This window comes from Marmota flaviventris, chromosome 12 (assembly GCF_047511675.1).
Source record: "Marmota flaviventris isolate mMarFla1 chromosome 12, mMarFla1.hap1, whole genome shotgun sequence".
NCBI classification, from domain to species: domain Eukaryota; kingdom Metazoa; phylum Chordata; class Mammalia; order Rodentia; family Sciuridae; genus Marmota; species Marmota flaviventris.
In genome coordinates, this window is record NC_092509.1 from 31,743,178 (window position 1) to 31,770,047 (window position 26,870).

The window sequence follows — 26,870 nt, forward strand, 5'->3', positions numbered from 1 at the left end:
CTGACCCTTTTCGTCAATTACTCCTTCCTCTGTGCTTTGCCTACATCTGGTAGTACTTCTTAGAGACAATATTTGAGTCTTATTTATATCTCTAGTTCTGAGAAGATCAAAATACTTTAATTGACCTAAATTAACTCAAGGTGAGTGAAGAAAAACCTCTGCATGCGTTAAAGAGGAGTGAGGGGGAAAGGTGCTTTGCTCAGCTTTAAGTTCACAAGAAAGAATATGATCCAACAAAACGGGATCTCCACTTTTATCACTTACAGCTGTCCTTGAAACTGGTTCATTTCTTCCCCATCCTTAATGCTTCTCCAGTAATTTTGGGTAATTTTTAAGTGAAGTTCCATAAATGAAAGTTTGTACTGTGGATCTTAGGAATATATTTAATTCACATATCGAGGAATGCCTCTTTTTTGACTTTGCAAACATTGTTGACTCTGAGGGTGTCATCAGATGACACCATTTGGTACCTCTTGGAACTGGATCTTTGCTGCAGTTTGAGGTTCACATGCGACCCATCTGTAAAGGCTGGTTACGTGAATCAAGAGTGACCTTGAGTAGTATGGAAATCTGTTTAACAGAGCCCACATACAGGGTAATATGTGGAACCCGATGGAACAGATGGTAATATTGGCAGTAAGAACCTTGTTTGTTAACAGTGATTACAACCATTCCCACCAGCATGACTTTTCATATGTCTCTGAGAGTTTTGTCACACTGAGGAAGACATATTGGCGGAAAGACTGTGCTGCAAGTGGTCAGGAGAGGTGCATGTGTAGCGGCAATTCAGAGGTGGCATTTTTAAGCCTTGCTGGCTGACAGTAAATCAGCAGTGGTTGAACCCTGTCTAATACGATAAGCAGGTCTCCTGGTTGGCACCTCCATATTTGGAATGCGGAGAACAGGATTCCTGACTCTTGTTCCTGCCAGCTTTTCAACAAAGGCAAAGATCCGAGAAGTGGGGTATGTTTGCTAAATTGGTCACTTTCAGGACCCAAAGCAGCCATCACCTGACTGTAGCCCCAGAGCTTCAGAATGGTGGGATGTGTGCCCTCAAACTCTGGCTCAACTCCAGGATTGACAAAACTGGCCAAGAGAATTTCCCCCTTTTTAAAGAAATATTATTTAAAGAAGTTTTTTTGGTCTTTTTTTTTTCTTTTTACTATTAAGGGAGAGAATCACAATTAACTGCAGGTAAATGCTTTAAATGAAGGGTTTTAAAATAACATATAAAGTAAAATATAACCCCAGTCAAAACTGTTTTGACTTCTATAGCAAAATAAGAAAAATGCAAAACAAACAAACAAAACCCCTAAGAAATATGTGAAATCCCCTGGTGCTTGTCTGTAATCCCAGATATTTAGGAGGGTTAGTCAGGAGTATCACAAGCTCAAGGCAGCCTAGGCATTTTAGGGAGATCCTGTCTCAAAAAAGAAAAAAAAAAATGAAAAAGGGCTGGGGGCGTAGCTCAATGATGAAGTACCCCTGGGCTCCCAAGTACAAAAAAAAAAAGTGCTATTTTACATATATCGATGGGCCTTAGCAGTAATGATTTGAGACTTCCAGAATGCTCTTTTATGTTTCACCTCCTCTGACATTGTGGCTTCTCCAAAAGAACCACAAAGAGAATAGTCTTGTTAACCTGGTCCTTCCAAAAATAGCACAGGTGTTTTTGTTACTGATTCTGAGGCAGTCAATCAAAGTCTGGGGAAATCAAATGTAATTTCCTTACATGGAGTAACACGGAGTCTTTATTGACCTATCTGTTCAATCACAATTCTTCATTTCCCTACATGCTCCCCTTGGTTTCAAAAGCTAGATTGCCCTGCCAGTAATTAACTACCTGCCATCAGGAAAAACAACTCTCTTCACTTCGCATGGATGACTTGTCTCCTAATAAAATAGGAATTGTGGTCAGAGTTTAGGATATTCATATTCAGTGTCCTCTGCAGCTTATTTACCCATTATCTATAGATGGCAAAAGACACAATCCCAAAGAAATGAGAGATACCATGTTGTTGATTTTCTTAACTAAATAATAAGGATGCGAATATGCTAGTTTGACAGAAAATAAAAAATCTTCAGCACTGAGCTATATCCCTGGCCCAGGACTGGCTTATTCTCATCAGCTCAAATATCTTTCTTCAGAGAGTGCTTTCTTCACCAGCTCCATGTCATTCCCTAAGACCTCTTTCAAGTCCCTTTTTATGACACTGTGCTGCTTTATTTTATTTATACTGCTATCACTTCTGAAATTACCATTGAGAGTGACCTGTGTATTGTCTCTCCCTGACTAAAATGTAAGCTTGATGAAATCAGCTTCATGGAACATTTGTCCCCTTCCCTACTGTGCTCCTACAGCTAGAGCAGCCTAGCACATGAAGAACCCCCAGAGAATGGTGAACTGATTACAAAAGACAGTTACGTTAGTAGGTGAATCTGAGACACAGTGAAAAAGCCACAGACAGGGATCCCCTCCACCCCTATTGGAAGCTGAGTTCTAGAATCCAATGCTGCATTGTGGGAAATCATTTAGATGCACAAAATAGTGGGGTAATAATCTAGGTTCCTTTGGAGGTTTTTATTTAATAATAAGAAATATGAAATTCAGACAGATTAAAATTTGTTCATGAAGCAAGTTAATAAACAGACATGGGATTAAAAACACGGTCTTCTGACTTTCAATCCATTATCATTTTATACTTATCAATTGCTTAGATATTAACAAGCACAGTGTTTTCAGGAAAAAAAAAAAAACCACAGAAACAGGACTGCTGGCCTGTGGTAGAACACTCAGTAATAGAATACTTGCCTAGCATGCATGAGGCCCTAGGTTCCCTTCCTACTGACCCCACCCCCAACACACACATGTTAAGGGTGAATAAAAATAAATGTACATATGCTCAAGTATGCTTCCAATTAAAAGCGAGAGGATCACACAATATAAGATATCCAAACTGATCATTTCCTCTGAAAATCAGTAATGCTAGAAATTAAACCCGAAAGTACCAGGAACTTTAAAATGATGGTATGCAGATATCAGTCTTTGTTCTGTAGATTATAAAAATCACACAGATGATTTTCTAATTGAACATTTTATGAGATTTTCCGAGCCTCACAAAGCTAGAAATTAATCAAATGCTAACTATTTGTCAAGGTTTAGGAGGAATCACCTGACCCCAAATGGGGATATGGAGTCAACTGTTTATTGCAAAGTTCATATTTTCATTTTGCATGTCTTTGAAATCATTGTTTGTTTTCAATCAAATATAATCAATGTAATAACGAGACTATCAGAGAGGAATCTAGTTTCTAAGGAGCAGAAATGAAAAGCATCCGCAGTAAAGTTGAATGGAAATAATGATAGAATAACACAAGATTAATATGAAGATGGTTTTCATCTATTTTATCACTAAAATTCCAAAGGACTTTTAAAGTATTAAATAACACTTTAAATTATTTGGAGTCTCATTCTTAACAAAAAAGTTCAATCATTCTTTGTACAAATGGAACCTCCTAAAACTAGCTCTCTTTATGTGACAAGACACATTGTGATCACACTAATTCAAAGGATCTATAATTTTATAACAGTTATGTTAATAAGAATTTTAATCAAATTATCTTTTCTATTATATAGAATCAATAGCAAATATCTAGGGAATAGCAACTCTAGGGAAACTATGATAGCAATTAGATTTATTAATGTGGTTCGAATATATTATATTTGTCTTATGTGGTCATATAGCACAGCAGATATTCATCTACCCGTACAACGAAAGTGTCAAAATATTTTGAAATGGCTCTACCTTAGAAAGAACAAACACAAACACAAAACATCTATTAAATAAAAAATTAGCAGCAGCATCTCTTGAAAAGCATCACAATGAAATGTTTCCCAGATCACAATGTTTTAATAGTGTATTAAAATATTATCATCATAGTGTCTCAAATTAAATCGGTGTGAGTTTCATTGAGATACAGCGACCCTGCCATTGCTTCTTGCCCCTCCCCCAACTTCCCCCAGAACGGCCACTAGGGGTCACTATGAAGACGCGGTTCCTCTTGCTGCGCAAGCCAGGAAAACCTGAGCTCTGCGGAAAGCGTCTTTCTTAGGAAATATCCTGGGCGACAAAGACAATAACTGCACATCTTTAGCATCAGGTCCAACCTATACATCAGGTCTATAATATGAGTTTGCACTTTTCGCGTATTTTTTCTGTGGTCAATGTTGCCTTAATAGAAAGTACTCCAACAAGGTTACTTGTTCTAAGTGAACCCGAGTGTTGGCCCAGAGGAATGATCTAGGCACCGGGAGTTAAAATTTATTTTTCAAAGGGTGGTAGTACCCATATTTAGCCATTTCAAAGGGATTTGTATCACCCTTTCCTGCAAACGGATGGAGAGGGAGAAGAGAAACTTAGTGTTTTGCCAACTTTGAGAGAGCTTTTTCCCCCCCTTTCCTTCAAAGTGGCCTTCATTGGTTCTGCCTCACAGTTCTCATTCCACAGTAAAATGTGGGCAAGTCTAAGGAATAAGCATTGGTATAAAATCTACAAGTTAAAAAAATAAATAAATAAATAAATCATGAAAAACAAATACACAAATATATTTCCTTCCTTTATTTAAAGGGGCGAGAATGGGTGGGGGCTTGGCAAGTGCTCTCTGTACACACAATGGGTAGTGATCTCTTAAGACCCTGTCCTCCCCATCAATACTGGTGACCGTTCAAGAGTTTGGTCACTGTGAGTGCGGCACTGGCTTTTCCTGATGCACTATATGAGGTTCTGACTTCTGAAATACCATATAAAGTTCTGAATGTGGGATACTATTTACATTTTTTTCTATAAGCTATATGGCTTTCATAGGCATGATACTCCATGAATAATTCTAGTGGGCATGAAAACTCTTTAGTCTTTATTTCTATGTCAGTAAAGAGAATTTTTAATACTGATGATAAGAAATAACAGATCATCCATATATGATAAGGACATTCATTTACAATGAAGACATTCAAAAATTTCCAAAGCACTCAAACACACATCCATATAATTTGGGGGCATTCTATCGATTTCTTGAGCCCCGTTGGGGTATACTCCTTACTCATGTCATCATTTCTTTTGTGTGGTCCTGGCCATAGGTCACACGATGGCAGGACAGTCCCTAGAGAAGAGCTCTTTGTCTCCCGTATTATGGAGGCTTGGCAGTGACCCAGCAATCAATCAATCATTTTTTTTTTTAAGTAGCCACTATATATGCTACCATTTAGAACTTTCTTGGGTCACTGCTATCGTGGAAAGTCAAGAAAGAGTACAAAAAATAATAAACAAGGAAATGGAGATAAAATGGTCTCTAAGATTTAAGGAAATCACCTAGTTCTTCAGGGAGATAACATAGAATAAGTATGAAGAATTAGGGTTAGTATGATCTAACACATATATTATGTATAATCAGTGGAGTCTTAGTTATACATTTACTTATAGCAAAACCAGTTTTCACTTACATATCTGTAAGTTTCAAAAGGATTGTCGCTGTTACTTTTTATATTTTTATTTTATTCATTGCATCTTATTTTCTAAAATAATTGCATCTTTTGAAAAATATCCTGCCATTTTCTAATCTTGTCATAGTTTACTAATGGCCAAATTTAGTAACATTGGTAAAGGAAAATTTAAAACACTAAACTATTCATTCTTGAAATGACTTTAAAAACTAATTCTGATCAGCTCCAACAGATGGCAGTGATGTTATAAATTAATAGTTTAAAATACCTCATATGTAGGATTGGCTCCTCAGAAGGATGTAAACCACAAGTAATTCTCCCAGTACTTGCATAAATAATATAAAATTTTGATATGATTAATTGGATAGAAGTGTACAGGGTAAACACAACATGAAATTCAGCCCCAAATAACAAAAATTAATAGCTTTTTATTCCAAAAAGTATTACACAGTGAGCATTATCAAATAGATTTTGGTGTACCAAGAAAGGACATCTGTGTCCAAGTTAACTAAATGGATCACATGTTTATATAAAACTCATTATTGCTTCTTGGTTTCCATTTTAATCTGTTCCTTTAGATGGGGACTGTTTTTATCTTCTCTTAATTTACTCATTTAAAAATAATTTTACTTTCTCCTTTCACTTCTATTAAATGAACCTAACTGTTACCATTCTCTGCAATGCTTTCAATTAAGGTTTTTTTATTCTTGTTCATTGTCTTGTCATATTTTCCCCCACAAACCTTTATTCTACAGATGATAAAGAATGAAAACCATTGATAGAAGTCTTTTAGAGGTAAACCACTGTTTACCCCACTGTTCTTTCTATGATCCAAATTACATTAAAACAAACAAGTAAAACAACACTGATTATTTTAAGTCATGGGCATTGCTGGATGTTTTAGACTTTAAAATAGAATCCCTGTTTTACCCCTATTTCTTTGCATTTGGTTGTATTTTTTGATGTAAGCCTATTTTCCCCAAAATATCTACTATGGGATAAGCACTATTTTACATGCTTGAGATGTATTGGTGAATTAAATAGAAAAAGAACATGGATGCGGATGGTGGTAGGCTACAGAAAATAAGTAATAACAAAGTAGGTGAGTTAAACAGTATGTTAGAAATAATAAGTCTGAGGAAAGGGTAGCAGGAAAGAGGATTAAGGATATGAGTGTAAGCAGGGTGCAGTGACTCGTGCCTGTAATCCCAAAGACTTGGGAGGCTGAGGCAGGAGGAACTCAAGTTCAAAGACAGCCTCAGCCTCTTAGCAAGGCCCTTAGCAAACTTAGCAACTTAGCAAGACTTTGTCTCCAAATATAAAAAAAGGGCTGGGATGTGGTTCAGTGGTTAAACATCCCTGGGTTCAATCCCTGGTACTTGAAAAAAGAAAGAGTATGTGTGTTTGTGGTGCAATTTTAAACACTGTGTTCACAGTAGTCCTCTTTGCCAAGGTGACCCTTGGAACAGTGACTTGGACGGGTGAGAGAAAGAGCTGTAGGCTGTCTGGAAAAGAGCACCCCAGGCAAGAGGGCAGCCAGTTTAAAAGACCTGCAGAAAAGCACTCTTGGAATTTGAATGCACTTCCAGAATATATCTTTATATATATATATTAAGGTTTACTCCACAATATTAGCTTATTTGTAAGTAAAGAGATTTGTGTTTGTTAATAATTTTTTTAATATTTATTTTATTTTTTTTAGGAGTAGATGGACACAACATAATGCCCCTATTTTTTATGTGGTGCTGAGGATCGAACCCCAGTCCCACCGGTGCTAGGCGAGCACTCCACCGCTGAGCCACAATCTCAGCCACTGTTAATAATTTTTTAAACTACAATCTTATTTATGCATAACCCAACTACCTGGGAGCTTCCTATATCCATGACATATAGGAGAACTCCAGTGGAGGTGGGCAGAGAGGGCCTCTGAGAAGCCAAAGTATGTTCAGGTTCTCCTTAATGGCTTTTATATAAAATTAGATACCGCTGGTTCCCTGGGGGCCAAGCCTTTAACTTACAGAAAGGAAGGGATCTGAAGGGAATCTTGGCTGGGAGGAAGGTGGAGGCTCTGCCAACCAGATACACAGGCAGCAGTGAAAACTAACAACTGACAGCCTGCCAATAGGGGTCAACCTGCATCCCCAAGGGATGCCACCCACAAGCTTCACCTAGTGAATGAGGCCGGGGGTCCCATGGTCCTTAAAGAGCCCTGAGAACATTGTGAGGACCACTTACAATGATGTTCCTGAACCTCCTCTCCAAAGCTGTATGGTCAGTTACAAGGGTGGGAGGAAGGATTTTAGAAGATGCTAATTCAAATTCATTGCAAAAAATTTAAAGCTTTAGTCATGGAAGAAGTAAAATTTGAAACGTCCAGAAAGCTGGACATAAGAAGGCTTATTCACAGCGAATACCACCAAATAGGTGAGACCTTGGGCACCAATTAAGCTTTTAAAGTCAAAAACCTTCCTCAAAGGGGTAGGGACAGTCTGGTTATTTATTCATCATAGCTCAATGTCATGCCACTCTTGACATAAGAATCAAGATGCTTGAAAATGTGAGATCAAATGTATTAGATGACAAATTAATTTCCCCAAACTATAAAATACTATATTTTTAAATTATAAAAGCATTTTAATTAAAAGAAAAAAGCATTTGTCAATTTCACAAAGAAACATCACAAAGTATGTTTCTCCTTCCTCTGGCTGATTTTTTTTTTTTAATTTAGAAAATTTAGTTTTCCCTACTACTTTCTTGGCCCAAACCCATCACATAAAGGAAATTACACCAATATCACGTATCATAACACACCAGTGATTGCTCAATTCATGAAATGAATTATAGAAGCAACCCTGAGTTCAAGAGTTAGAAATTAATTTCAAGATGGGGGTTTAGGAGATGAGTTAAGCTCTAACATACCCCCAACTGGTATATGGAGTTAAGTATATTTTTTAAAATTAGGCTACAGAATATCAGATACCCAAATAGCTACTAAATGCACACAGAGAACTTTAGCTCTGAGCTTTTACCTTCTTCCTTTACTATATATACCACAGAAAAGCAATTGGGAAACTCTGGTTTCAAGCACCCTAGCAGCAAAGCCAAGGTGCTTGCTGGGGAAGAGGATACAGTAGCCTGTTCTTAAAAGGGAGGCTGGAAACACCCATCCATGCTGACCTTAACAGATTTTTTTTTTATTTGAGTAGAAACATTTTCTATTAAAACAAACCAGTCATCTGTGTTGTCACCCTGGTTGTGTCGGGCTTTAGTAATTAATACTTGGGGAGGCTTGCTGGAAGGATTGACAACGAGGCTTATCTGTGCTCATTCCTCTGGAATCTTTAAACTCCCGTCTTTAACTTTTGGCACAAACGTGTCAAATCTGACTCCTCAAAAACATTTATTTTCAGTACTTTTTAGCTCAAAAAGTTCAAAGTAAGAACTCTTATAGACCTCAACGAATATCCAGGGAACCCCTTACCAAATACAAACTAGAAAATAAATAAATAAATAAATAGGAATGGATGGTATATAATAGGTTTTAAAAGCTGCAATTAAAATTCAACAAGAGCAAAAAAAAAAAAAAAACTAACAAGAATAACAGCAAATTACAAAAATAAAGTTGACTATAGTAGAGAGAGAGAGGTTAGTCACTGTTGAGTCCTAATTGACCTTTCTATGTTGAAGAAATGGAACATAAAGTCAGAGGACAAAAATCTGTGACACAGATAATTAAATTGAAAGAGAAACTCTGAAACCAGCCCTTTTAAAACTACCTACCAACCTAATTGTCTGTGATTTTATACAAAACTGTGAAGTGATATAAGCCAGACAAACTCACATCAAATCAAGGTATCTATACACTCGAGGGGCCTATTTAGTATTTTAGATAATATATAAGTCTAAGTGGACTAGAGATAGAAGTGTTTTCGTGTCACTGTAAGATTTTTGATAGTGGCATGACTATTCTGGAAAAATTACAGAATATGCTATCTTCAAATTACTACTTCCTACGACTCAATATTCTAGAAATTTATGTGCTTTCACAGAGATAATCAGGACCCTTCATTTAGGAAATTATTATGTCAAAGATTGTAGCTGACAAAAGAGCACAGTTTCATTTTGATGTTATGCATTTCTGCTATTTTTTAAAAATCAGGCTTTGTTAGAATTTTAGTCATTCCATTAAGGCCTTATAAAATATTTGTGTGGGAGTAGAGAAGGGGAAAGAAAGGTTGAGAAATAGGTTGAATGGGGGAAGAGAGGGATGCATTTAAGGTTAGGAGAAGGTAATTTTAGCCACAATGTCACAAAACAATAATAAATGAAAGTTAACTCACATAGCAAATGAGATGTAAGGAGGGCAAATAATTATTTTATTTATGAAAGTTGCCTTCAAAAAATTCTTCCTGTTTTCTAAGGCAATCTTATCTTCTATAGAGGAAAGATCAGACTTTACAATTTGACACTTTTGGGTTGAATTTCCAGCTCAGCTATTTAGTGAACGTGTGCATCCAGGAAAACTACGTAAGCATGCAGAATCTTGGTTTCCTCATTTGTTGATGGGTTACTTTGATAATGATTATTATTATTTTTTGTGGTGCTGGGGATTGAATTGAACCCAGGGCCCTCTGCATGCAAGGCAAGCACTCTACCAATTGAGCTACATCCCAAGCCCTGATCATTAATTTTTAAGATGAATATAAATCACAAACCTCAGTGCTCATAATACAGAGGACATTCCTGTCCCCCAAACATTCTTCATGGCATTTGTCTATAATATGTTCCTCTTAATTGACTTTTAAAAATGTTTCTATACTTCTTTAATGCTTACATTTTTCTTTCAAAATGGATCTTTTACATTTTTATGGATTTATCAAATGTTTCCAGGACGTTGTCTCTGATAGTTCCAGCACTGTCCACTTTTTTTTTTGCACCAGAATCATCTACAAGAGTTAGCCTGGTGCCTGAAAGGGATGCCCAGCATGTTTCCCCAACAAACTTGGAAACAGCCGGGATTTTGTAATATCTTTGGGAAACAGGCCAATCCGATGATTCTATTTTCATAAGGGATCAGAAAGAATAATGTAAGATGACCTCTCTGAAAAAAATATGTAACTATCTTAAAATATTAAAACTAAGACACCTTAGATCGTGGAATATCCTTGACAAGTCCGGGTGCAGCAGCAGTTTTGCACTTACTTGGCATTGACAGGGTTGCAAGTGGTCAGGTTTGCCAGGGCCAGAGCCGCGGCCTCCCTCACCTCTTCATTGTCACTTTTGAGCAGCTGAACTAACTGTGGAATCCCTACGGATAAAGAAAGGCAAAAAGATACTTTAAAAATGTCCATCTACACTAGACTATGGTAATCTAAAAAAGTTCAAAATGCTCGTTTCCAGTTTGCTTACCCTGAGTATTGAAAAAATCTTTGCTGCTCGAATTCTCAGACATTGCTGAAATAGCTTGGGAAGCAGCAATTTTAGTTCCATCGCTTTCAGAACCCAAAAGGGTTACCAGGCACTTTTCAACCTCAAGTTCATGAAAAAGTTTCCTATTTTCAGCTTTCAGAAACCAAAAGGAAAAAAAAAAATCAGAATTTGACTGCAAAAAATATGCAAGTATTACTACTAATTCCAAAATATGATACCAACTGTTTGCTAACTATAGTGCCAGACTCTAAACTAAGCAAAATATAAACTTACTTAACCTTTAGAACAAAGTTATCACACAAAATGAGTCATGGATGCTACCTTTCCCTCTTGTTCCCTTAAATGATGTATATCAAACCATGGCAAAGAAAATTCTGTAATAAGGAAGAGGCAAGTTATTAGATATAGCAGGCACTTATTTAACACCAAGCACATGCTAATATTGTTCACATACTCTGTTTTCTCACTAACGACAAGAGCCTGATTATTTGATGGTTATTTAAAATACAAAACCCAGTATCTGAAGAATGCATATAATGTAGAAACTGGTGGGCTGGATGCCCAAGACTTCAGGAGAAGCACAGTCAAGGGCAGGGGAGTAGCAATGAGAGTTGGAATATGTTCCTGAGTCTTAAGGACGTTACAGTCTTATATCAAAAATTCATAATCATCTTTTTCTCAAATTACAATACATGCTTAAGTAGCAAAAATTAAAACTATTTAATTGAAAAATTAGCACAAACAATTAGAAATATGTTAGAATATTTCTTTATTTGAAAAGAAATGTATGATTCTATATTCATATCGTGATATTCCTCGCATTATTAGATACTAGATTTGTTTGCTTGTTGAGTCCTGGAGATCAAACTCAGACCCTCATGTGTGGTAGGCAAGCCCTGTACCACTGGGATACATCCCCAGCCTGAAGAGAAAGAATTTTTAAGGTTCTTTAGTTCCCTAAACATTTTTTTTCTTTTGACTTAGTTTGATATTTTAAAAAATAACTGACAGTCTCATTACTATACTAAATATTGCATCAAACTAAGTTAGAACTTATTTTTTCCTTTTGTGTTCCATTAATTATGTTTTTAAAACTTTTTTTGTCCTACTTAATTCTAAAATCATTTATTATCTTTTATCTTTTTAGGGACACAAAGCCCTAAAGCCATAAAGAGGTATCGGAGATTAGTGTGGAAAAAAAAAATCTACAAATGATTCCTTGCTAAATTACCTCCAGTTTCTTCTAAAAGCTTTTGTGATAAACTTGATTCTCCACTAATTACCTTTGTAAAGTTTGTGAAATTAACCTTTTATAAATTAAGTTATCATAAGTAAAATAGAACTTTATGTGAATATGTGCTCTGAAGATGTTATAACATAGGAGAATATTCTGTTAGAATATGCAACTCTGCCAAAACTGCTGATAATAATTTATATTTCAGCCTCTGCATATGGAACTAATTCATTGCTTATACATATTTTAATTAGTTTATTTTTTTCCAGAAAGATTTTCAGACATTAACAGCAACTAGGTTTCCATTTTAAAATTGTGATTTTTTTCCCTTCCTTCAATAACGATACAAAAAAAATCACCCCCTTTCACAGAAGTATCACAGTCTGATGGATCCCTATTTGCAAATTGATTTTGCCTTTGCTCATCTGATGCACAGATGTATACCAGGCAATCTGGCCCAAACTGACACAGGCTAAGTTATTAACACTGCTGCTCATTCATCTTAAACCAATCATGAACCATGTCCTGTAATCCTATCATTTTAATCCCTTGCTCCTTTCATTTAACATTAGAATTCAGGCAGGTCAGAACTGTGTTTCATAAAAAAAGCTGCAGTTAATACTTAAATCTCAAGTATGTGCCTCCTAAAATGTTTTACAATTTATGGAGTCCTTACTGGCTTTCACTGAAAAATAACATTATCTGAAACTTTTCTAGAGCCTCTGACCTAAAATGCTTAGATTTATCATTAAGACGTCCCTGATGGTTCTAAATCAAATTCCCTAAACAGAACACTCTTAGTGCAGATTCTATCAGGAAAATTGGCCAAAATACAGTAGTAATTTATTTGAATAGACTGACTTTGGAGTATGTAATTATTGCATTCAAAAAACAGTATATATGCAATTATTGGAAAGATTTTTAAAAATAATTTAAATAAATACTGTGGGCAATTAGTTTCTCAACCCTGCTGGGAGTGTTCTTAAAATCCAGCTGTGTTCACCAAACCTCCAAAGTGCTGACTGCAGCGTGCCTATAATAGATTTAAAAGATGAATTAACATATTAACTAAGTACTTTCATTGAATTGCTACACCAAGAAGTAAAGTATTTGTGTTTTAATTACACAGATAATAAAGATGGCAAGACAGTTATGCTACTAATAGAGTAATGGCCTTTACAAATAACACTTGTGCAGTATCGCTAAAATAAAAAGCATGAGGTTTTGCTGCTAAAAATAAGTGTGCATGTAATGATGCTTTTCTTGCCTCTGCTCAGAAGTGGCTATTGTGCCACCTTTGCTCCTGCTGAGATGTTAATGCCAGTTCATAAACCTCGTGGCAACATGGTAATTAACACCTTCTTCCTACTGGTACCAGGTCAAATGCACACTGACTTGGGCTTCCCGCAGCAGGGAATGCATGTTAAAACTTTCCTCCACAAACAAAACTTAAAGAATGCGTGTGACACATGTGTGTGTTCCAACTGCGTTTTTGACACACAGTGACAATGCATGACCACATCTTAAAAAAAAATAAAAAAACTGTGATGATAGAAAGTAAAAGAAAATTAGAAATAAATATTGATAGTTACATTTGCCTAACAGTATAAGGAGTAAGATTTGTCCAGACCTACATAGAAATGGAGTTTTCTAATGGGAAAAAAAGTTTAATACCTTTTCACGAATACTTATTTTCAATACAGAAATATCAGGAGATAACTTTGTGAATCCTTAAGTTTTAGATTTTGTGTTTGTAACGAATATAGAATAAAACATATCTAGTTTAAGTTGACTGGGTCTGGCAGATAGAAGTCAAAGCAAGCCAAGAATTTACACACACACACGTATATATGTATATATGAAATACATATATACGTGTGTGTGTGTGTGTGTGTGTGTATTTAAATGGATGAGAAATACAAGTAGGACCTGAAGGGAAGACAGAGTCTAGAATCAGGCACAGAGGAAGAGGATCTGGCCAGGTTAACAGAGTTAAGAAATAAATTGATAAACATAAAGGAGAACAGTCAGGAAAATGAGGAAGATGCCAAGCTAACCAATTGCACTGTCCTTAGGGATGTTGACTCTGGCCAGGTACCATATTGAATTCTGGTGAGAAACAGGCAGTTCTGCCCACAGATGCTATGGTGAAGGCAAGTGGCTTAAAAGGGAGAGATTTTTTCAGTCCCCTGTTTTTTCCAATCAGAAAAGGGTTTACTCTTAAGAATTCCTTGGGATATGTAGACAGAGAGAAAGCTTGAGATGTTATGGAATCATAGATCTTTCTAGAAATATCAAGAATTAAGCTTTCAGATCTTCTAGGCTATGAGAAGATTAAACTACTTAGACACTGACTTTGAAGATGCATTCGACATATTTTTCCAGTGTTGGTATAGTCACCAAAGATGGAATCAATTTAGGAAGGAAGGAGACTGGAGGATGGAGGAAGGTTACCAGCTAAATACATTGAATTATAAAAATATGAACTTTGGGGCTGGGGACAAAGCTCAGTGACAGAGTGCTTGCCTAGCACATTCAAGGCCCTGGGCTCCATCCCCAGCACCATGGGAGTGGGGCAGTTTTTACAGTAATAAATGAAACCTGTGAGACAATGGCAAAGGAGAGTACTGTGAAACAGACTGTAGTTGGCTTACTGATGTTAGGGTAGATGTAAATCTCTCCTATCTGGAAATGAAGGTTCTGCTAAACAATGGAAGTTCACTTTTATGCTGTGCTTTCTTGGTATTACATAACACTAGCGTCAGCTTACTGTGGTTCATGCACAGGTGTTTGCTTTAATTCATCACCGTAGGGATGGACAAAGGTCTGATGTGAGGAAACAGATAACAAAGGTCTGATGTGAGGAAACAGATATTTAAAGCAGGCTGAGCTGTACTAGATTCAATCATATGAAAGTATATATTTTAAAGAGAAACTAGTTATTTTTACTGATACCTTGAAATGCAAGGACGTTAGAAAATTTTATTTTCTCTCTAAATCTATCCATTTGAAGAACGAAGATACCAATAGGCCAAAACAATAGTTCCAAAATTAGAATCAGAATCAGAGCAAGTTGAGTATAAAATTATAGTCTATCCCAAGTTATATGTTTCAGAACACAACAGAGTGTCTTGACAAGAACAAGTTGATAACCAATGCCTGTGTGAATGTGGAACATAGGAAAAATCTCTACTGCCAAATGATGTTATCTGGTTCTGATCCTCTACTCTAAGAGTTGTTAATTTGGGGACCATGAATTCTGAAGACAGATGAACTTCAGACAGTTCAAGAACTCCCTGAAATTATATGCAGAGTATTGTGCACATGTAAATTTGAGAAGGTTACTTTTTGACCAGATTCTCCGAGGACTTCAAGACTCCTCAGAAATTGTGTTTGGGCAATGTCGTGGGATGTGCTTGGGAGCTGTCAGAAATACAGGCAGGAATTCAGAAGACATGACAGAATTAGAAACAGATTTGAGATTTGTAAGCAAATAAGGAAGCAGTTGAAACATGAGTCATACGTGAGATTGCTCAGGGAGATTTAAAAAAGAATAAGACAGAGGACAGGAAGACAGGTCTAATTCTGAAATGGTCAATGAGGAGAATGAGCTGGTAAAGATGAAGGAGTTGGTCTGAGAGTTCATTAGGAGAACAGTCAGAAGAGAGAAGGTGGTTTAGAAACGGAGGGGCAAAAAGAGTTTTAAAGATGAAGGATAATCAGCAGTGGATGCCACACAGAAATCAAGCTAAAAAAAATGAAGATATATCTTTCTTTAGAACTCAGGGTTAAGGACTTAAGAAGTCAATGTCAAATTCTACAAGGACTTAGTTTTCAAAAGTGAAACCACAAGCAGGCTAAGCGATGGAGATGAGAGGAGGAGGTAGAATTATTTAGAATTGGCTAGTGTCAAAGAGGCCAAAACAAAAAAAAGAAAAAGAAGAACATGAGTCAAGGGCCAGAGAAGAAATTCTGTAACTCACCCCTGGTCAACAATTATGGGCTCTTGGGATATTCCAGACATCTATCAACATCCTCCAGTGGGGTTGGGGAAGATAGAATGTTGGTGCTGTGATGCCACATTTAAAGGAAAGCCCCCAAGGAAAGCCCAAAACTGGGCTGAAGGATTCCACTGTCATCTCAGTTGATGGGGAAAACAGGCAGAGGGCACCCCGTGAGCCTTGTCTCTTCCGTAAAGCCAGGCTCAGGCAGAGCGCTCCGTTCAGCATTCCACATTGAACACTGAAATTGGAAATCATGAAAGACAGCATCATAGGTATGGAAGAAAGAACAGAGATGGTCTAAAAATAAGTATTTCCGAAAATAAAAGAAAAAAAATCAAATGAAAAAATAATGAAAAGAGTACTAGAAAAAAAGACATTTCTTGAGTTGGGGAGAGGGGTCCCCACTCTGGAGATTAAGAGGCTTTGCTGTATAGTAGAGAGAGTGGGAAGAGAGATTCAGGCACATTTTTGAAAAATTTTTGAACTCACAGGATCAAGGTTCTACTCAAGTATAGGAAGAAAACATCATACATACAAAATAATAAAAATTGGATTATTCTCAGACTAGGACTCTTCAAAAGCAAGGTTCAAACAGAAAATATTGCAATTTGAGAAATATCAAATGCAGCTGAATTGTCACATGTGTTTGAGAGCAACAGCTTATTCACAAATAGAGCAAGGTTTCAAAAGCACGCCAATCTTGGATCTTCCTGCAAAATAATTTTTTAGCTGAAAAACTAGACTGTGGTTAATTTGAAAAACAAATAAAAAATAAAACCTTAAGAATAGGGAAGCTTTGTCATGAGAATCTGAAGTGGGCACTGAACTGGATTCAATGTGTATATGAATCCAATGGCAAATATGGGTAAAATCGATTGCAATGGCAAAGCTATTCTTTGAAAAGAGAGGCTTATAGAGTTTGAGGGGAGGGGAATATATAACTCCCTATTAAATTTGCAAACACAAGGAAGGGGATAACTTGCACAAGCAAAATGACTAAATATCTTACCAAGTATAGTAATTTTATCTTGACAATAACTATTCTTAAAAGTTTGAAAAAAAAAAACTGTAAAAAGAAAGAAAACAGTGTAGAAAAACAAAGGTCAGAAAACACAAAACATGAGGTCAGTAATAAGGCCAAATGTAGTAGTTGTGAAAATAAATCTGACACCTTCTCCACCTCGACATTTTGAATCTAGTGACAGTGAAGTTTCCCCAATACTGATAATATGTCCCTCACTCCCAGTTCTGGTGGGTTCTCAGAATCTTAACCATACTTCTGAAAGTAGTCCCTTCATGGGTCCCTATATAAATCACCTGGAATTTACAGAACTTTCTTCTGCTAAAATCACTTTTGATAATACACAGCAATCTTAATACCAAGTTAGAATCTGAAGCTAAACAGCAGTAATTGAGATTTAAAAAAACACAATCAGGATAGGATGTAAAGCAATATAAATAAAGCAAAGTGGATTCAAGTTACTAGAGAAATTTGACAGAAATAATGCAATGATAAACTTCCAGGATACCATTCTTCATCTGTGATAGATTAAGTAGATAAAATAATAAATAAGGACAAAAAATCCTGTCCACTATAATTTATAAAGGTGGACTAAAAGATAAATATCAAACCCTCCATTCTGTGGGAAATACATCTGTTTGTTTATTCAACAAATACTTACACATCTATCACTTTCATTTTCTGTCCTTATTTCTGGAACAGTGTCTTGCACATAGCACACATAAACATTGGTTCAATCACAATCCGAATACCCCTTTTTAAGATTTATAGATCACTTGTGCACATGGATCATGCTCCAGACTCAAAGAAAATGCCATACCAGTCTCAAAGCAAAATTTTCATTTTTAAAACCATGAATTTAAAATATTGGAATTTAAAATGAATATCTTTGAGCTCTGGATCCTGACTGAGAAAGGGGCCCTGGAGCTCACTGCCAGTCTTTTCCTCAAAGGGTTGGTGGGATTGAAATAGAAAATAATCATAAAACAACCCATCTTTATATTATGTAAAAATCACAGTACCTGTTTTAAAAATACTGCTCATAATACTTATCAACACACTTCAAAGAGGGTATTATAAAATCGGAGAAAGTTCCAAAAGAGGAAAGAGAATGATCACAGAATAGTCTGAGAACAGATCTACAGGGAAAGACTAAAACAAGGATCCTTCACTCTGGAAAAATCATGGTTGATAGGAACATGATGTAATTACAAATGTCATAGGTGAAGTAAATACAGAGTTAGTCATTGTATTCTAAAATAAAGACAGGAGACACAATTTGAAACTGAAATGTAGTTATTTTAAACTAATCCAACGAAACAAATCAGAAAACACTAAAGCCAAAAAGGACTTAAGAGACTATCTGTTTGAATTACTTTGTGTTATAAATAAAAAATGAATGTCAACATGATGTTAGAAAAACTGGATATCTACAAGTTAGACACTTTCCTATGCTATATACAAAATTAACTCAATGTAGATCAAAGACCTAAATATAAGAGCTGAAACTATAAAATTAATTTTTAGAAAAGGGAAAAGCTTTCGTGACTTTGGATTTGGCAATGAGCTCTTGAATATGATGCCAAAAGCAAAGGAAATAAATAAGTTGGATTAGAGCAAAATGCAAAACTCAAAGGCATCAAAGGAAACAATGGAGTGAAAAATATAACCTACAGAATGTCAGAAAATTTTTGCCCATCACATATTAGACAAAAGATTCTTGTCCACAATGGATAAAGTTCAACTCAACATCAAAAAGAAAATAAGCCAGTTAAAAATTGGATAAAGGATTTGAGTAGACATTTCTCCAAAGAAAATATTTAAGTGGCCAATAAGTAGATCAAAAAACTTCTTGACGTCACTAAGTATCAGGAAAATGCAAATCAAAACTATGATGAAATATCACCATTTCATACCCATTCCAGGGATGGCTACTATCACAAAACAAATAACAAGTATTGGCCAGGATGTGGAGAAATTGGAAACTTTGTACATTGTTAGTGGGAATTAAAAATGGTTCAGCTACTATGGAAAATGATATGGCATTCCCTCAAAAAGTTAAAGACAGAATTACCATATGGCTTAGCAATCTACTCTTAGGTATGTACCCCAAAGAACTGAGAGCAAAGATTCAAAGAAACATTGTTCATCCATGTTGAGAGCAGCATTCTTCACAATAACCAAAAAGGCCAAAGCAACCCAACTGTCTATCAGTGGTTAACTGGAAAACCAAAATGTGGTTTATACCTACAATGGAATTTTATTCAACCTTAAAAAGCATGGAAATTCTGACACATGCTACAACTTGGATGACCCTTGAGGACATGCTAAGTGCTAAAGAGCCACAAAAGGACTAATTCGTATGAGTCCACATACGTGAAATACCTAGAGTAGACACAGTCATAGAGACAGAAAGTAGAGTGGTGACTGAGGAGGCCGAGGGGGGACTTGCTGTTTGATGGGTATAGAATTTTTGTTTTGCTGAATTAAAACATTGTAGTACAAAATAGATGGTAGCACAAAAATGTGAGCATATTTAATACTACTGAAATATATATTTCAAAAGCAAATGGCAAACTTTATATTAAGACTGTTTCATCACACGTTAGAAAAAGAAAAAAAAGAATGGAACTCATTTTTTCTCCTTCAAACAAAATGTGCTCCTCCTCCTCCTCTTGAGTTCCCCATTTCTGAGTTGTGCCACTTAATTCCCAGCCGTTCAAGTCAGATACTCGTCCTTATCCTTGATAGCACCTTGTCCCTCCCTCAGCACAGGTGGCCATTTCACAAGTACTTAAGGATCCTCATAATGCGCCAAGAGCTGTGTTTGGTGGTTCCTTGCCGGATACCTTGAATCCATCAGAACCCCCACATCTCTGTTTCAGGGCACTTTTTATGTATCTATATGTATTTTGTCAACTCCTAATTGTGGAAAAACTACGAACATGTGTTTTGATTGTTGTTTCCATACATATACATTTGTCTAGAAGGTAGGATATTTTTAACATACATTTTTATTTCCAACTGACATATAGTGATTGTACTGAGTGTGATGTTTCAATACATGTATACAATGTACAGTATATAATGTACAATGATCAAGATCTATCACCTCACATCTTTATCATTCTTTTTTTTCTGTTGGGAACATTCAAAATCCTTTATGAAAGTCTTTTGAAATATTCAACTGATTTTTTCTCAACCATGTCCACACCACTGTGCTATATAGACCTTTAGAAGTGATTCCTCCCACACCAGGTACACCCCGGTACCCCTTAACTCTCCTATCTCCAGCCCCTTACCCCACCCTTCCCAGGCTCTGGTAGCCACTATTCTATTCTCTGCTTCTGAGACCAACTTTTTAGCTTCCACATATTAGTGAGGACATGCATTTTCTGTTCTGCTGGGGCTCATTGCTGCCCCATCTAGCTTACCACAGCAACCCCCTTTGTGGTCTCCTATGTCTGGTCCCGCGTGCTTCCAATCTCTTCTCCATTTTGCAGCAAGAGTCCTCTTTCTTTAGAAACCAAAAAGCTGCAATGTTCCCCCCCCCCCCCCCCCCGCACCCCAAGTCTTTCAATAGCTCTTCCTCACTGTTAAATAATGGCTTATAAATGTCCCTTAGCATTTGGCATCTCTCTACTTCTGTAGCTGGAACTCTCAGTTTTTCTCTGTGTTTTATTCACCGCCATTCTGAACTTACCACACTGCCAGGTCCAGAACTTCCCCCACTCTGCCGTCCTCTGGCCTTTCCATACACTGTTCCTCTTTAGACAACTCTTAGTCCTCCTCCTCTGTCCTACTCAACTTTTTGCTTGGCCAATTTCTGTCATTTGCCCTAGGTCCTATCTTGTGAATCACATATTTCAAGAAGACGTCTCTGACTTCCGTCTGCATCAGGTGACCTTCCTGGGGGATTCTGTGTTTCCATCATCAAGCACTTTAAACACTGCGTTGTGATTGCTTCTTTACTTGGCTGCTCTAGGTTTACTGACAGAAAGTGGGGGCTTAATAAATCATTAGTGGATGAATTAATATACAGGTCTGGAGAGGCTGTGGTTCACCCAGAGACACATAACCAGGTCACTGCAGGGCCAGTGGTAGAACCAGTGCTGAACTGAAACACCAAAAACTCTCTGTCCAGTGCTGCCCAAGACAGGAGATATGAAACTCACCACCCCCACCTGGGCTGGAACTGACACAGAATGACTCAGCCACACTAGGCCACCGAGAAGTCGAGATAGGCCAAAATTCTAGGTTTGGCATTGTCCCTGTCTTCCCAGTATAACTTTCTTTGGGTCTCAATTGGCTAAGAATCCTGGAACAGAAAAAAAAAAATAGAACTGGCCAGCTCTGATAATATCCAAGTTGCATTTGATGGATACAGAATAAGCCAACTTTGCCAGTATTAAAAACCTTAATTTCATAGCCTGTCTTCAGATTTGGCATTGATAATGTTACTCCGTGAGGCGCTTCTCTGTTGACTACACACTAGAAAACGAAATTCTGCTTACTGCATTAAAGCTTGGCCTTGAAGAAATCCAGTATGGGCTGGAAAAAAAATGTTTTATACAATATACACAGACATACATACAGATGCAAGTGTATATATTTAGAATATAAGTCACTTAAAATAGTCAAAGCTGTCATCATTTATAAGAATAGTGATGCAGAAGGGGAAAAATAAAATCACATCTTTTATTAAACAAAATACTCCAAATATACATAAATTAAAACTATAATTTCATCTTCAGTGCTTGGGATGTAATTAATCTCTCATATTTTACAGATTTATGTCAACATAGCTTGTCACTGAAATGAAAACTGTATTATGTATATAGTAGGAGCATATTATTTTTCATGGCACTACTAGACTCCAGCTGAAACTTGAAATTACCTTATGGATGTCATTCTGAATGTAGATTTCTCAAAACAGTGTTTTCAGGATCACAAACAATGCACACATTCTATATCACTCCAAATTCAAGACAAATAAAGGCTTTAGAACTTAATTTAGGAATGAATTGCTTAAAAATTAGGATTATAATTAAGTCATAGAGTTTATTACATCTCTTATAAAGCAATCTTTAGTTTAACTCATTGGTAGTTAATGAGTTTTGGCCTTAGGGAATAAGTGCAGTGTTATTCTTGAAAGGTTATATAAAAGCAGGTACTCTAGTGTTTGTCAGTACTAATCAAAATTATGAATATAAGAGGAAAAAAATGTATGATTAGTTTGTTGAAAACAAGACATACCATCATAAGCTGCTTTAGTAATTGCTTTCGCTGCATTCTTCTGAATATCAGGAATTGTGGAGTTTTCCGCAAACGCTAGGAGTTTTTTAAGACCCCCTGTTTGCTGAATTAGTGTCATAGTTTCCATATCTTCGAGGCAATTGGCTATCACTGAAAGTGCTTCTATGTGAAGGTCATTCAATTCCTAAAAATAAAAGCAAACACAACTTTAGAAAGTTGTATTAAAAGAAATTTATTTACTCTTCCCAAATTTTACTACAAGAGGAGCTGAGATCACTTTGAACACAATGTAAGAAATTTTGTTGTGACAAGGCCTGAGGAAATGGGAATTGTTTTTACCAAAATAACAAACCTCTCCCAACCATTTGCCCCATTTTTTTTTTCGTTTCCAACTGACATATTCCAAATGTCTTATGAATTAAAAATAAGGCTATAGAGGACACTTCCATTAATGGTAGCCAAGTGAAGTTGCTCATTTAATCTTTCACCAAAATTCATTTTAAAATCTAGAGGGAAAAAAAATGGTTTATCCAGAACTGGGGATTGAACCCAGGACCTCACACATGCCAAGAAATAACTTTTGAAACAGCAGACAAACTGCAGGAAGATATGTTCCTTAAAATCTGCAACTGTTAGAAGGAACTGATTGTGAATTTTGTGGCTTGCTTTCCAGGTGATCAGAATCTCCCCAAACGGTGGAAAACTGCAGCCTTACTGCAGCTAGAAATTTCAGGAAGAAATCCTAAAAGGGAGAGAGGCGCAGGAAGGATGAGCCACTGTGGTGATGTTCCACTCAGCATTGCTTCTGACCAAGAACTCACTTCACCGCAAAGGAGCGCAGTGATGGGCCCATGCTTAGGGAGTTCACTGTTCTTACCCTGTCCCCAACATCCCAAAGCAGTGGCTTGATAGAATGCTGGAATGTTCTTTTAAAGACTCAAGTTACAACACTAGCCAGGTGTTAGTACCTTGCAGGGCTCAGTCAAGTTCTCTACTAGGCTTCATAGGCTGTGAATCAGTGTCTGACATATGGTGCTAATTCTCCCATAGCTGGTCCAGGAACCAAGGAGTGGAAATGGGAGTGGTGCCGCCATTATTACCCCTAATGACTCACTAGCAAAACTTCTGCTTCCTATCCCTGCAACCCCTATGCTCTGCTGATCTAAAGATCTTAATGCTAAGGGGAGCAACACTTTCACCAGGGCAAACAATGATGATTCTATTGAATTGGAAGGTAAGACTGTGGTCCCTCCCACTTTGGGTTCCTCAAGTCCCTGAGTCAACAAGCAAAACAACAGAGTTACTGTGCAGGGGAAATTGGACTGCTGCTGCACAGTGGAAGTAAGGGAGAATTTATCTGAAAAATAAGATTCTCTTATGGTGTCTCTTGTGCCCTGTGATTAAAGTCGATGGAACTCCACAAGAACCCAGTACATGCAGGATACTAATGTCTCAGGATGAAGGATTGGGTAGTCCCAAAGTACAAAACTATGATCAGTTGAGGTACTTGCTAGAGGCAAAGGGAATATGGAATAGACAGCAGAAGAAGGCAGTTGTGAATATCAACTATGATCATGAGACCAGTAATAGAAGTGAAGACTTTATCATGAGTATTCCTTACTTTACTACGGAGGTGCTTGTATGTACACATGTGTATCTGTATGTTCATGTGTGTTTATGTATGTTCATGTATACATATGTATTAATATATCCCTTTGTTTTTCCCTCTTATCCCATTATGTTACATGAGATGTATTAACTTTATACTATAGTATTTAATTTTTGTTAACTTTAAATTGTAGCATTTAAGTTACCAAATGTTAAGGAGAAAAGTAAACATCACCCAAGGACTTTGGGAAAGGGTTAATGCCTTTTTGGTTGGATATAGGATAGCTGGATCATGTTAGGTCAATATATGGCCTTGGCCTTGTCTTTATTTGAAGATTATGGTTTAAGGACATATATGGAGAGAGAGAAATGGCAAATTGAACAAAGGGTATAATGGTACAAACTTATAATGGTTAATTTTTATGTTAATTTTAAGTTTTACTAACTTGGTTAGTCCATGGTACCCATATGTTTGTTTAAACATCATTCTAGATGTTTCTGTAAGTACCTTTTTTTTTTTAAGGTGCAATATTTAAATTAGTAGATTTTGAGTAAAGCAGATTACTTTCCATAATGTGAGTGGGCCTCATCCAATCAGTCAAAGAATTTAATAGAAAAACACTGACCTCCATGGAAATAGAGGAAATTCTGCCAATAGGCTGCCTTTGGACTCATTGTAATGCTTCCTTTGGTCTCTAGTTTGCTGCCTTACCCTGCTGACTTTGGACTTGCCAAATTTCCACAATTGAGTGAGCCAATTTCTTAATTATCTGTTTTATTCTGTGTCTCTGGAGAACTTTGGTACAGGATGTCATCCAAATTCTGAGTATAAACAATGCCCAGGCCTTTGGATGACCACTAAGTCATATGTGCATGGAGGAGGTGCCAAGAATCCCCGTGAATATAAACAGGCAGGGACTAAAAAGCAATATATCTTATCCTTAAAAGAGGGAACCATGCTGGTGAAATTTGTAAATTTACTGCTTTTCAAATATAGTGATTTCTCAATCTAGTGTAACACAGCAGGTAGAAAGCTGAAGACTCACTGGCTTAGGGTATCAGAGGTCAGAGCCTGGGGCTCATAGAGGAGCTACAGACTTAAAGGAGGGAATGCCCAGAAGCAAGGGAGCCACAGAGAAATGATGAGCACCACCCCCCCAAACTAAGTTAAGATCCTTCCCACATTCATAGTTGAACTCCAAACCACTGAATCATGGGGGTAGATCTCCAGGGGGTCAGGCTAAAAACCACAGCACTGAGAAACTGTAAGAACTGAGAAGAGATAGATACCAGCTGTTGGACACCACAGAGGGACAGAGTCTGTAGCTACCTGTCTACTAGAACAAAGTACCAGCAATCCTCAGGAAAACACAACAGAATCTGGAATCACTGGAAGGGATTTCCTACAATGTTCATTTTGAACCAAAAATTACTAGACATAAAAGAAACAGGAGAATGTGAAACACAGAAAAGAAAAGAAAAAAAAAGGTGGTCAGTTACATCCCACTCTAAATAGGGCCAGATGTTCGATTAAGTAGCCAAAGACTTTAAAGGAGCTGTTATAAATATGTACAAAGAGAAAAGCTGAACAGACATGTAACTTATAAATGAAAATTTCAGTTTTGAAAAGCACAAAATTAAAAAGAAAAATTCATTAGACAGAAGATTGAAGATGGCAAAAGAGATCTTGAATACGAATCACTGAAATTATTTAATCCAAAAAAGAAAAAAAGAAAGAAAGTAAGAGATAAAGGACAGAGTCTTCTAAAGCAATATCAAGTCTTCTAAAGCAATATCAATATAAAGTCTTATAAAGCAATATCAAGAAAGACAACAAAGTTGTTAATTGAGTCCTAGAGGGGAGAGAAGTAACAGAAAAAATTTTTGAGGGTTGGGGTTGTGGCTCAGTGGTAGAAACACTTGCCTAGCATGTATGAGGCACTGGGTTTGATTCTCAGCTCTGCATATAAATAAAAAAACAAAATAAAGGGTCCATTAACATCTAAAAAATATTTTTTAAATTTTTTTGAATAAATAATGACTGCAATTCCCATATGTATGGAAAACAATAATTTACAGATCTAAGAATTTATAGATCCCAAGCAGGATACACAAATTATATATAACTTCTATGCAAAGGAGAAATGCAGGAAGCCAAAGATAAAGGGATAATCTCAAAAGCAGTCAACGAAAACAAATTATACTCAGGGAAATATTATAATTAGTGGCCAAATTCATATCAGAAATAGTGACTTTCAGAAGACATAGCAAAGGGCTAAACAGAAAAAAAAAGTACAAACCAGGAATTTTGCATTAAGCAAAAACAACTTCTCAAAACTGAAGGCAAAAGAAAGAAACTTTCAAATAAATTTTTAAAAAGCTAATTTATGCCAGCTTATCTGCACTATAAGAAATGCTAAATGAGGCTCCTCTGTCTGAAGGGAAATGACCTAGTTGGAAACTTAAATCTATAGGAAAGAATAAACAATACTCCAAATGATAAATATGTGGGTAGATAATAAAGAACTAAATATTCAAGAGTAGACAAGACACACAAATGTGGATATGAGATTTTTCCTTATTTTTTTAAAATTCATACGATACAGGACTATTCAAAACAAAATAAAACCAGAGATATATTGTTTTAAGTTTCCAATATTTTATTTGAAGTAGTTCCATATTAATTCTAAGTAGAATATGATCATTTTAAGTTGTCTATTGTCATCACCAGAGCAAGCACCAAGTGCAAAGAGATATAGCTAGAATGCTGATAGAGAAATTAAAATGCAACATTAAAAGTTAAATTAACCTGATAGA

General features: G+C 36.4%; 1 protein-coding gene across 2 annotated transcripts in view; it reads right to left on the reverse strand.

Annotated features, from left to right (window-relative positions):
- The window catches only part of Armc3 (armadillo repeat containing 3), a 94,789-nt gene that overhangs the window by 42,906 nt on the left and 25,013 nt on the right, over positions 1-26,870 (reverse strand). For both annotated transcript variants that reach the window (XM_027928648.3, XM_027928647.3), the window contains exons 7-9: positions 22,446-22,629; positions 10,910-11,062; positions 10,703-10,808 (exon numbers count right to left, since the gene is read on the reverse strand). In XM_027928648.3, coding sequence (XP_027784449.2) covers positions 10,703-10,808; positions 10,910-11,062; positions 22,446-22,629 — 443 coding nt within the window. The remainder of the gene's footprint in view (positions 1-10,702; positions 10,809-10,909; positions 11,063-22,445; positions 22,630-26,870) is intronic.